The sequence below is a fragment of the Chrysochloris asiatica genome, unplaced genomic scaffold (assembly GCF_000296735.1).
Source record: "Chrysochloris asiatica unplaced genomic scaffold, ChrAsi1.0 scaffold00078, whole genome shotgun sequence".
Lineage (NCBI taxonomy): Eukaryota > Metazoa > Chordata > Mammalia > Afrosoricida > Chrysochloridae > Chrysochloris > Chrysochloris asiatica.
The window spans coordinates 3,371,258-3,383,746 of record NW_006408596.1 but is presented as its reverse complement, the minus strand read 5'-3'; the positions used below and the strand labels follow the sequence as shown (position 1 = coordinate 3,383,746).

Below are 12,489 nucleotides of genomic sequence, written 5' to 3'. Positions count from 1 at the left end.
TTCCCTTTTGCGCGGTCCGTCCGCCTTGGCAAAGCGCTCTCATTCCACAGCCTTCCTGCAGCGCTCCCCCTGGCGACGAAAGGGCACAAATACCAAACCGGGTTCCGTTCATTCGACTCAAAGTGACCGCTTTAGGACAGGGATACACAACACCAGACAGGCTTTATTCGAAGGAGAGAATGCTGTGCAGCCCAGAGGATTTGGTCACAAGGTGGGCGGAGTCCTGGGGTGTTGGCATTCACTGGTGGGTGGAGCCTAGCGTTCGGGGCACGTTGACAGGTGTGGCTTATCACCGGAAGCTGTGTAGCAAGGCGGGTCAGTCAGGACATTGTGGCCTACATGCCCGGAGCCAACCCGTTAGTGTCCAGGTCAGTGAGATTTCCCCTTAGGTTCTGCTCCTCCTCAAAGGCCTTGAACAGTGAGTTGAAGTTGCCGGCCCCGAAACCCTGGAACGGGAGAGTGGAGGTGAGCTTAAAGAGTTGAACTTGTCCCCTGCATGCCCCCTTGGGCTCCTTAGGGACAGGCTGTACCTGATGGTTGTTGCGCTGGATAACTTCCAGGAAGAGCGTGGGCCGGTCCTGCACGGGCTTGGTGAAGATCTGCAGCAGGTAGCCCTTCTCATCGTAGTCCACCAGGATTTTCAGCTCCTAGGCGGGAGACCAGCAGGGGCTGAGGGGAGGATGGCCTGCCCTCTCCTTGTCATGATGAGGTCATTAGAAAGTTCAAAGGGACGCCTATATCCCCTCCCTCCAAACCAGTTGCCACTATGTTGTCTCTGATTTATGGTGAATCCTGTGGGTTAATGCACTAAAGAGCGAGGCCGCCTTGAACTACAAGGTCGATGGTTCAAACTCACTAGCTGCTCCTTGGATACCCTATACAGGGTTGCTGTGAGTTGGAACCAACTCGATGACACTTAACAATAACAACATGTGTGTATCAGCATAGACTTGTGCTCTCTAGGATTTTCAGCAGCTGAATTTTTCGAAATAGATCTCCAGGTCTTTTCTTCCTAGGTGCCTCTAGGTAGACTCAAGCCTCTCACCTTTTGGTTAGCAGTCAATGTGTTTATTATTTGTTCTCCTTCTGGTATCCCACCCAAAGGCAAAGAAAGACCCTCCTTTCTCCAGCACTTCTAGCCACCTCCAGATATAGCCCCAAATAGTCCCGATACTAACCTGTTTCCATAATCCTTAAGTAAGCCAACATTATCCCTAGACCACCTCAGAACCTCCTCTTAGGGCTCCCTGCTTCTTCTGCCCTTGCCTCTTTCCAATCCATCCTAACCATGGAAATCAGAGGGATTTTCAAATATCAATCTTGTCTCACTCCATGCTTAAAGCCTTCCAGTGGAAATCAGAACTCCCGTTTGTTGATGGTGGGAATGTAAAATGTTGCTTTGGAAAACACTCTGGTTCTTCAAATGGTTAAACAAAGAGTTAGCGTGGTAGTGGTGGTGGTTATGTGCCATGGAGTTGGTTCTGACTCATAGTGACCCTATATAGGGTTTCAGAGGCTGTAACTCTTCACGGGAGCAGAAAGCTTAATCCCTCTCCCACAGAGCGGCTGGTAATTTTGAACCGCTGACCTTAAAGGTTCACAGCTGGATTCGTAGCCACTCTTAGATATAGACCCAAGATAAATGAAAACATATGCCACAGAAAAACTTATACACAAATGTTCACAATAGTAGCATTCATCATAGCCCCAAAGTGGAAACAACCCGGATGTCCACCTACCATCTACTGGTGAATGGATCATCAAAATGTACTACTTCCATACAATGGAATATTATTTGGCCTGAAATAAGAATGCAATCCTGCCACATGCTCAACATGGATGAACTGTGAAAACATGCTCAGTGAAAGAAGCCAGACACAAAAGACCATACGCTGAATGACTCCATTTGCACTTCTGAAAGTGCAAATCTATAGCAACAGAAGATAGATTACTGGTTGCATGAGGCTGGAAGGGTACCATGGAGTTGGGGCAAGGGGAGGGTGGAGATAATGGCATTTCTTTTTGGAGTGATGAAAAAGTTCTGAAATAGATTGTGGTGAGGATTATACAACTTTATGTACTAAGATGCATTAATAGATTTAAAAGAGTTCGTTGTAAGTGATGATCTGTTCTTTAAACCTTCACTCAGATCACAAGAACAACTAAAAAACAAAGAGTCAGTTGTCTGAACTACACTAGTAAGGTACGCATACCATGGAATGGTCAATTGTACTAGATTCAAATGGCAGCATTTACTTAAGGGCCAAATTCAAAAGGGTGAAGAATGGAAACAAACACAGAAGAATTGGGATACATGTTGTTACATGGAGATGAAACAAAGTGTATAATTTGTTGAATGTAAAACTGATGATCTACTCTGTAAACCCTCACTCAATTCACAAGAAAAAGTTTAAAATAAAGGTCAGTGTCTCATGTGTGAATTGTAGCTCACGAAAGATGTTAAAAACAAAGCCCCAAACCTCATCCTGTGGTTTTTGGCCACAGAAAAACAAAATCCCAACTGCTAAATAGCCTCCCAGAGACAATGGTCCCTGCAACCTCTGACTGAGGTGAGTCCTCAAACATTCTTTCCGGACATAGGGAGCTGCTTCTTGCCTCAGGGCCTTACCATTGGCTGTTCCCTGTGCCATGAACACCCTTCCCCCAGCCTTTCCGTATACAGCCAGCTCTCTCTCATCATCTAGATTTCACCTAAATGTGGCCTCCTTAGAGAGGCTTCTTACCCTAGTGCACTCCTCACTATATAGCTTATTTTAACTTTCTACATGCTGATGCTTTCTGCAATTTACCCATAGTTCCATACTTACAAGATACTAATGTGAGCTATGAGGAATCACACTTACGACAGTCCTTTTTATTTTTTTTTTTTTTTTGTGGTTTGTGTAAAATAGATCTTTAAGTTTATATGTAAATGTTTCCAACATCCCCCCCCCCCAAATAAAGATCAGACTTATAAAAATACTGGTAATAAGAGACAATAATAGTGAAAACTTAAAAAAAAAGTTACTCAACTTATGTCAAAACCCTGTCATAAGTCAAGGGCTACCTGTATTCACTTGTCTCTTACCCCCACCCCCACTTCCTGGAATGCAACTCCCAGGGTTGGGGCCTCCTCAGTATTTGTGAGGTCAGGTGGCGTGCAGAGCTCACTGTCCCCAGCAGGCTGTCACCGTGGGCTCACCTCCAGAACGTCGATGCTCTCCTTCACGCGGATCTTGGCTGACTTGAGCTTCTCCCGCAGTTGTTTGTAGTATGTGGATGGAACAGCCAAGAACTCCATTCCTCTCTCCTTCAAGTGGCGAATCTGTTTTGGAGCAGGGTTGACATCAACCTGTCTGCTCATCACCACTGGCCCTGGGGCTGGCCCAGGAGGCAGGGACCAGTTGCTACCCCAAGCTCCCAAAAGTTGCCAGAGTGCCCGGCTTCATCTCCTTTCTTACCTTGGCTTCAAGAATCCGCTAGGAAGAACAGTAATTGCTTTTAAGGAATACTCACTATGTGTCTCAGCCACTTTCTATGTATAACTTTATTATGCTCATGTGGAAATCTGTTCCACTGTTATTATCTCCATATCATGTTCTTGGAGTCCTGGTATGGTGCTGTAGGATAAGCACTGGACTGCTAACTAAAAGGTCAACGATTTAAACCCACCAGTTGCTCCTTGGACATTCTATAGGGGTCACTATGAGTCAGAACTGACTCGTTGGCATTTAACAACAATAAAGTGCCATTGCGTTACTTCCGACTCATGGAAGGCCTAAACCACAGTAAGTTTGAACTGCAAGGTTGGTGATTCAAACTCACCAGCCACTCCTTGAAAACCCTATAAAGGGTCGCCAGGAGTTGGACCCAACTCAACAACAGCATAGTGTTTCCAAGGCTGTAAATCTTTGCAGGAGCACAAAGTCTCATGTTTCTCCCATGGAGTGACGTGAGCTCAAACAGCCAGCCTTGAGATTGGCAGCCCAGTGTTTATCCTACAAAGCCACTGTGTTCCCATCCCTGTATTATAGGATAGACTATTGTTGCTGTTAAGCGCCATCGAGTTGGTTCTGACTCATAGTGACCCTGTATAGGGTTTCCAAGGAGCGGTTGGTGAGTTTGAACCATTGACCTTACAGTCCAGCACATTAACTTACAGTGCCACACAGTAGGACTATATCCCCATATTATACCTGGGAAAACAGGCATTGGACATGCAAGTGTCTATTCTGAACCTAATAGCCACAGTGACCTTAGTTAAATCAATGTCAACTCAGGGTGTCCTGTCATAGAATAAAATTCCAAGTCCTTACCAGAGCCTTCACCATCTGTCCCACTCCTGACCCCATCTCCTTCCCTTGTCTCTCTTGCTCATTATATTCCAGCCATACACGGATGTTGCTGAAGCTTAAGAAGCCTCATCTTTAAGGGGAGTCAATTGAAACGCAGAGAGTGAACTGAATCCCCCAGGGACAATTAGCTGGTCCCAGGCAGAATGAAAACTAAACACCAGGCTTCCTAACTCTCTCTCCCCTGCTACCTCTAAGGTTGGGCTTGTGCTACAGAGGGGTTGGACCTTCCAGGCCTGCTGTGATCTATCAAGCAGTTCAGTTCCTCCCTCCAATTCTGGAGGCTGCACAAGATGGGGATTAGGATCAGAAGTGAGGCGCTTACCGCTGTGATGATGTCTTGAGTCTTAAGAGCGATGTGCTGGACACCAGCGCCCCCGTTATAGTCCACATATTCCTGGGGGTGGGAAAGAGTCACTGTCATTCACCCCTGCCCCTGCAGGAAGCCCCCAGCCTCTGCCCTGCTCTCTCGTCCCCTAGGCAGGTCCACCTGGATCTGGGATTTCTTCTTGCCCGGTGCTGGCTCGTTGATGGGCATCTTAATGGACTCCTCGTAATTGGCCACCACGATGGAGCGGAGAGAGCTGTACTCCGTGTGCACCTGTGTGTCATCCACGGACCAGAAGCGGTGGAACTGGAGATTCTTCAGGTACCTGCGGGGGCCACAAGGACACACCTGCTCTGAGCACCAGCTGAGGTCTGCCTCTCTGCCCTAGTAGCCACCTCCCACAATCCCTCCTGTTTCCAAACAGGAAAAGCTATCCCAGCATGGACACTGTGGATTTAATCCTTTGTCCTTCAGCTGGGAGTCAGTAAAATACGTGAAGCATTTTAGCAGTTCTCCAACAGAGAGAAGAGCACCATGACAAAGGGGGTGCTCATTGTGGGGGCTGACTGTCACCCTCCAAGCTTTCCTACCTTTAGTCCCCAGGTTCCTCCGAGGAAAACCCAAGTATGGCTTTGGATCTAGCATCCTCTGGTCCCACAGGGACAGTCCGGGAAAGAATGGATTCACTAGTGCCCTCAGCCTAGCCCCCCACCACCTTGTCTCCTGTTTCCCATTTTGTCTCCCTAGCCTTGAACTGAGCTGTGGCCCCGTCCCCTGCAGGCTCACCAATCAGAAGCAGATACCATCTCCTGGTCAGGCTGGTTCCCCACAATGTGATCGATCATCTCGAGGTTGCACTTGGGCCTGGAGGGCAAAGAATGAGTTGGGGTGTGAGGAGAAGTTTGTCTCCTAGGCCTCCCTCTTTCTAGTGGCACCCCAAGAATAATTCTAGCTCACACTTACATAGAACTTACTTTATGAGGGGGCTTCAAAAAGTTCGTGGAAGACATAGCAAACTGGCCCTCATCTGATTATTCAGTATGCTTGCTAGTAATCTCATACATGAGCCCTGGATATCCACAGATAAATGTAAAAACCTTACCTAGAAGCCGAGACTGTAAACTCCAAAAAGGCAAAGTCCCCCCCACCCAAAAAAAAAAAAAAAAAGCTAAAGAGGATAGAGAGAAACACTGTTAACTGATGGTATATGGAGGGGATTATAATCAATGTAATGAAACAGGTTATATGAATGATTGAATGTGAAACTGATGATGTGCCCTGTAAACTTTCATTCAATCCACAATAAAAACCTTAAATTAAAAAAAAAAAGTTTGTGGAAAAATGGGATTACAGAATAATAGAATTATTCCAGGAACTTTGTGAGGCCCATTGAGACCTCACCATGACCCTAGCAGGGATGTACAGGCATACCTCGTTTTATTAGACTTTGTTCTACTGCGTTTTGCAGATACTGTGTTTTACAAACTGAAGGTTTGTGGGAGCAAGTCTGTTGGTGCCATCTTTCCAACAGCAGGTGCCCATTTCGGGTCTCTGTCACATTTTGACCATTCTCACAATACCTTGAACTTTTTCAGCATGCTGTGAAGACTGACTGTTTGGGGAACCCTGTGGGGTCGTTCCTCTGTCCGACAGGGTCTTTGTGAGTTGGAATCGGCTCATGACAATGTGGTGAGTTTACTGTACATATGATAGACTTCAGTGTAGTGTCAACATAACTTTTCCATGCACTGGGAACCCCCCCAAATTGTGTGACTCACTTTGTTGTGATAATTGTCTTTATTGCAGTTGTTGTTGTTGTTATGTGCCATCGAGTCGGTTCCGACCCATAGCGACCCTGTATAGGGTTTCCGAGGGTGTAAATCTTTACGGGAGTAGAAAGCCTCATCTTTCTCCCGCGGAGCAGCTGGTAGTTTCGAACCGCTGACCTTAAGGTTCGCAGCCCGATTCGTAACCACTACGCTACCAGATATTATTGCAGTAGTCTGGAACTAAACCTGCACTATGGCATCCTTGTTTCACAGATGATGAAACTGAGGCAGAGAGTGACTTTCTGAGGAGAAAAGGCTGTGAAGAGACAGTGTTTGGATTTGAACCCTGGCAGTGTGGTTCAAGAGTCAATTCTCTTAACTCTGACAACTCCTACAGGTCCCTGACTGACGGACTCCCAGACACTCTGCCCATCATCACTTCGGGGACAGGGGACGTTGCTTTCCACCCCATCTCAGGGCCCATGCCCCCACTGCTGCATCAAGAAGTACTCACAGCTTAGATAGTAAGGGGTCCATAAATATTGGGGCCTCGAAGCCAGGCAGGAAGCGGCCCGTGTAGTTGATCTTCTCCACCAATGTGTGTGTGGTATCCCCATACTGTGGGTGGGAGACAGAGCTCGGCTTGGGCCTGAGCGGCCATCCCCACTGGGACCAGGCCCCATCTCCCAGGAGCCTGCAAAGTCCTAGGTTCTAATGAGCTTTCACTCTAGCTCCGTGAGTGACTTTGGGCAATTCACTCTCCTTTTCTGGAAGGATTGTGATTTCTCACTGGTTTGGGGTTCTTAGTCTCTCCCTCACCCTGAGACCAGATACTCATGAGGGCAGGGATGCAGTTTTGCTCCCTGTCTTCAGCACCTTCCACAGAACCTGGCACATAGCACGTGCTCAGTAAAAATACATACACTGAGTGGACTGTGAACATGCAAGCACGAGACAGATTTTCAATTGGCCTCAATCTTCAGGGCCTATAATTGTCTCTGTTGCACAATAATCCAGGTGCTGAAAAGAATCAACAATATTTGCGTAATGTCTAGGATATGTTAGGCACTGTTGTTCTAGATGCAGTACTACACAGATTCACTCATTTGATCCTCACAGTGTCTCCTTCAGGGATTACCAATGAGGGAACAGACTAGGAAGATGTAGACGCTCATCCTTGCTCATTTAAACAGTCTCTAAGATGTGATGTTGTTTGCCCAAAGCACACAACTAGTGAGGCGGATAGCTTCCCTAGACCCTGTCTGTTCCCATGTCCTTTCTTCTACACCCTGTTGGCCCCATAGCCCATGACTTCCCACTGGGAGGAAGACGAGGATTGGTGGTTCCCTTCATTGTGGGTGTGAAGTCAAGCATTACAGGAGGGAGACTAGTGGGAAAGGTCTATGCTTTGGGGCAGCAGGCTGAGATGATGGGAAGCAGTTAGATGGGTTGGGAGGGAGCTGACAGCAGGAGCAGTGTCCCCCGCATCCCCAAGCCTACTCACCGTCTGCAACATAGCAAACTTCACCTTCCCATACTTGTCCTGTTCCACCCAGGGCTCGCGCACGATCTTGGCACCCCGTTCCCGGGCTTTCTACAGAGGAGATGGGGTGGGAGTGTCAGTGAGGGCTGGACCCTACTTGATATCCCATTGCATGCAGGACTCTCCTATTCTTTCAGCCCAGGCAGCCCCCCACAAGTCTCTCAATATACTTTTCCAACAGTGTGAGCTCATGTCTTGTCTCTGTGACCCATTTTGGTCAAGGTCACAATATTTCAAATTTTTTCAGAATGCTATAGACTCCTGGTGTGATGCTGTAGGAAAAGCACTGGACTACGAACCACAAGGTCGGTGGTTCAAACCCACCAGCCATTCCTTGGAAACCCTATACAGGGTTGCTGTGAGGTAGAACCAACTCAACAGTACTTAACAATGACAAATTACACACTTTAGACTAGAGTCTAGTGGCAAGATAACTTTTCTATGTTCTGGGAAACCAAAAAAGTCCTGTGACTTACTTTATTGCAATATTCCCTTTATTGTGGTGGTCTGGAATCGAACCTACAGTATCTCCAAGGTCTTACATGTTTGTACTCAGCAAAACAGTACTTATTCCTTGTCAGACCTGCATTGTTCTAGTGTTAACAGTTTTCATTTTTTCATTCTCCCACCAACATCGTTGTCATCTCCATTTTATAGATGAGATTTAGGCTCAGAGAAGTTAAGTTGCTTGCCCAAAGTCACACAGCAAATGAGATTCATACCCTGATATTCTGGCTCTGGAATCTGCACTCTGAACTGCTCTTGAGCAGTGCTGTGCTCAAGAACAGATTCATAAGATCTATTTCCCTCCTAATGAGAGCTCGGCGGGGCTGGTGCTGTGGTTATGACGTTTCACAGGTGCAGACACTGAGGTTCAGAGGAAGACCCACTGTTAGTAAGGGGCAAGGCATCGCTGGGACTCAGGCCTGTGAGTTCCTCACTTGGACACGATGGGCTCTCAGTTGACCCTCCAGTCCGGGTCCCCGAGGCCGGCCAAAGGCAGGCCCAGCCTTACTGTTTGTCCTGCAGGGTGGTGCCAGGGCCTCACCTGCACGATGTAGTCACAGTCTTCCACCTCAAACGCGATGTCCTTCACACCATCTCCATGTTTTACCAGGTGATCACCCATCTCTGTGGCCGGAAAGAGTGGGGGGCACTGGAGTCCCTGCCCCCCTCACATATACTCTCCCTCCAGGCTTGGCCACCCCAGCTCCGTTCCCTGGGTCCCTGGCCCCACCCGAAACACCATATCCACACTCCTTGGGCCCCCTCACCTTTGTTCCAGGGGTTCAGGGCTGAGGTGAGGACAAACACAATCTGAGACATAGAGGAGAAGGCAGGTAGCTGGTCATTCAACTGAGTCTGAGTCTGGGGAACTGCCCCCATGTCTCCTCCTCCCTGCCCACCCCTGATGTTAAGTGCCATCAAGTTGATTTCAACTCTTAGTGACCCTGTATAGTGTTTCCGAGAAGCAGCTGGTGGTTTTGAATTATCGACCTTGAGATTAGCAGTCCAGTGCTTATCTTACGGTGCCACACCAGGACTCCAGTCCACCCTTGAAGCCCCGTGCCATCGATTTGATTCCCATTCATGGAAACCCTTTATTTAGGACAGGGTAGAACTGTCTGGTAGGGTTTCTGAGACTGCCCTCTTTATGGAAGATGGCTGCCACTTCTTTCTCCTAAGGAGCAGCTGGTGGGTTCCAACTGCTGACTTTTCAGTTAGCAGCTGAGCACTTAACCACTGCACAACCAGGAAGTCTTGAGATACCCCTACTGGTGGCAAAATGGCCCTATTACCCCTCCCCAACCAGACAGGACCTCTTGATTATGGGTCTCTACTGTAGATCCCCCGCTGGTCTGGGATGGGGACTTTCGCCTCTGCCAGACACTCCCTGGGCCCTGACGTCCACCCTAAACCTCATGTCCTAGGCCTTGGTCATGTCTTCCTGAACATGTGTGGGGCCAGCATGGCCAGGCCCTGGAGGGGGTGGAACTGACTAGCTAGCTCCTCTGGCCAAACTCTGCTTCCTGGAACAGGACTGTAGCAAGGGCACCCTGGGCTGACTCCCACGCATACACTGCCCCACAGGAAAGAGGCTGAGGCGCCCTGGAGTTGGACTCACCTTCCCATGCTTGATCACGTGGCTGACCACCTCCCGGGAGCCTGTCTCCAGGCCTTTGTAGGCTAGTGGTTCAAAGCCCATCTTGTTGCAGTAGAATGATGCAGCCTGAATCAGAGTGTTGTGGTTGGGTTCATGAGGGTCAGGGGGGCTGACCTGGGGGGATCTGGCTGAGAGCTCTAGCCTTCTCAGCTCATCTCGCCCCAGGCCCAGACACCATCCCAGGTGGAAAGGCTGTCCCCCTGGCTCCTTTTAGCCTCATCTAAGCTGGGGTCCATGGTCCTGATTGTGTAATTAGGTCACAGAGCCTGTCTCCCCCATCCTGGAATACTCCCAGGGCTGGCCCTGACCCTCCCCTTCCGGGGGCCAATACCAGCCCTGGGCAGAGGCCTGCCTGGTCCAGGAGACCTTGTTGCCTGCCCTCTGCCCACCTGAGCCCCCCCAGCCTTCCTACCTGTTTGGCATTGCCCACCCAGAAGGTCACCGAGTGAAAATGCAAGAATCGACCTCTCTCGGGCTGCGGAGGGAGAGAGGGTCAGGCTTGTTGTTGTTGTTGTTGTTGAGTGCCACAGAGTCAGTTCCAACTCATAGCGACCCTGTATAGGGTTTCTGAGCAGCGGCTGGTGAGCTTGAACCGCCAACCTTGCGGTTCAAATCGACCTTGCAATCCAGCGCTTTAACCCACAGCGCCACACCAGAACTCCAGGGGCAGGCTTGGAGACTTGGATATGATCTTAGAAAAGTGCAAATGTGGGGAGGGGAGCCCCCAACCACCTCCCCTGCCTCAACCCAAACCCCAGGATTGAGGAGAGCTCCTGGGGGCTCAGGGTTAGGAAGCTCCTGCAAGAGGCCTGCCCACATTCCTTAGAGGGAAACTGCTTTAAACTGAAGCAAGAGATTTAAGTTAACCTGAGAAAGAACTTCCGGACTGGATTAAGAGGTGGACAGGGGTTTAAGAAAAGGTCAAGGTTTCTTAGGAGGGCAAGGTGGAGTCCATCTTGTAGCCATGGGACACAGTTGAGTGATCGTGCATGAACTTCACATGGCATGGTACAGTCAGTTTTCTCTGCTGATTGCTGTCCCGCTGGTCTCGTGGCCCAGGCCCTGTCCAGCCCCAGTCCCCATGTGCCCCTCGCTACTCACCTTCACACCTTTGTCACTGTACGTCGTCTGAGGAGAAAGGAAATCACAGTGAAACTTGGGGTGTTGCTCTCTGGCTCACTGCAGAAACAGCACTAGAGGCAGACAGGTACTTACCATGGTGGACGTTGATGGGTTTCCTACTTGTAAGGAAGATGGGGACACAGACGAGAGAACTGGGAAGTGCTGGACAGAAGTATTTAAGTCTAGCAGGTCCCGCCCCCCCCACCCCAGCCCCGCCTCAGGGCCTTCCCGGTGGAGGGGAGCTGGTCCCACCCCTGAAAGGTTCTTAGCTGGAGGTTGTGATCCAGCTTTGAGAGACAGGGGTGCTACCAGGCCCCAAGAGGAGGAGTGCCTTGTACAGGCCACTAGCAAGAAGCGGGCAGAGTCAGGGCTTGAAGCCAAGGGCAGATTCTCTTTGGGACCCCAGGCAGGGACTCTGATCTCTGTCCTCAGAGTCCATGCTCAGAAGCCAAGGCCTGAGTATAGAGGTGGCCCTAGAATTCTTACTGAGGAGGAGCTTGAAGAGGTGGGGGCAGGGGATGGGGCTTGAAGTCCTGTTGTAAGGTGTGTGGCTTAGCTTTAGGATGGAAGAGGTACAGATCATTGTGATTAAAGGCACAAGTATAGGAGCTGGAATCATGGATCTGCTACGTACGATATGAGGAAAGTCCCAGAACCCCTCTGAGCCTCAGTTTTCTCATCTGTAAAATAGGAGCAAGAATAGGTGCCATGGGGAATAATATGTCATAAAAGCATGAGTCCTGGGCATCAGGCCTGACACATAGGTCTCTGTTCATGTTAGTTATGATTATATTTCTTTGGGGACGATGCCACCACCTGAGTACTGGGAGAGAGGTTACTGTTTAGGGAGGCCGGGGGAAGCTGTTGGTGGCATTTACCTGATGGCTCCTGGACATCTGCCTATCTCTGGCTCAACCCCAGTCCCTAAATTCATCCTTTGTTGAGCCATCTCCCCCTCTTCCCAGGGAATTAACTTTACTAACTCTCCTCACTGCCTGGAATCCTCCGTTCTAGACCTAGTTTTTCACTGTGCTTTGACCCCTTGCCCTCTTGTATTTTGTACATTTTGCTTTACAAAATGCCCTACATCAGCCACCCCCTTCTCCTTATGGGCTAGCAGCCACCCCAAGGATCACCCCCATTCAGATGACAAAAACTGACAAAGAGCAAGAAGGTGCCAAAGACTAGTTCCTTCCTACCAGGGAGCAGAT

The 12,489-nt window shown here is 49.2% G+C and overlaps 1 protein-coding gene across 1 annotated transcript; it reads right to left on the bottom strand.

Moving 5' to 3' along the window:
• Positions 1 to 335: 335 nt before the first annotated feature.
• On the bottom strand, positions 336 to 11,279 carry HPD (4-hydroxyphenylpyruvate dioxygenase). Its single transcript, XM_006865394.1, has 13 exons — positions 11,258 to 11,279; positions 10,569 to 10,631; positions 10,118 to 10,222; positions 9,267 to 9,309; positions 9,041 to 9,123; positions 7,954 to 8,043; positions 6,964 to 7,067; positions 5,467 to 5,544; positions 4,843 to 5,005; positions 4,678 to 4,749; positions 3,203 to 3,325; positions 531 to 647; positions 336 to 446 (listed from the first exon to the last, which is right to left on the bottom strand). Exons 3-13 carry the CDS (start codon positions 10,196 to 10,198, stop codon positions 336 to 338), a joined length of 1,065 nt encoding a protein of 354 aa, XP_006865456.1. The 5' UTR covers positions 10,199 to 10,222; positions 10,569 to 10,631; positions 11,258 to 11,279.
• Between the last annotated feature and the right edge of the window lie 1,210 nt (positions 11,280 to 12,489).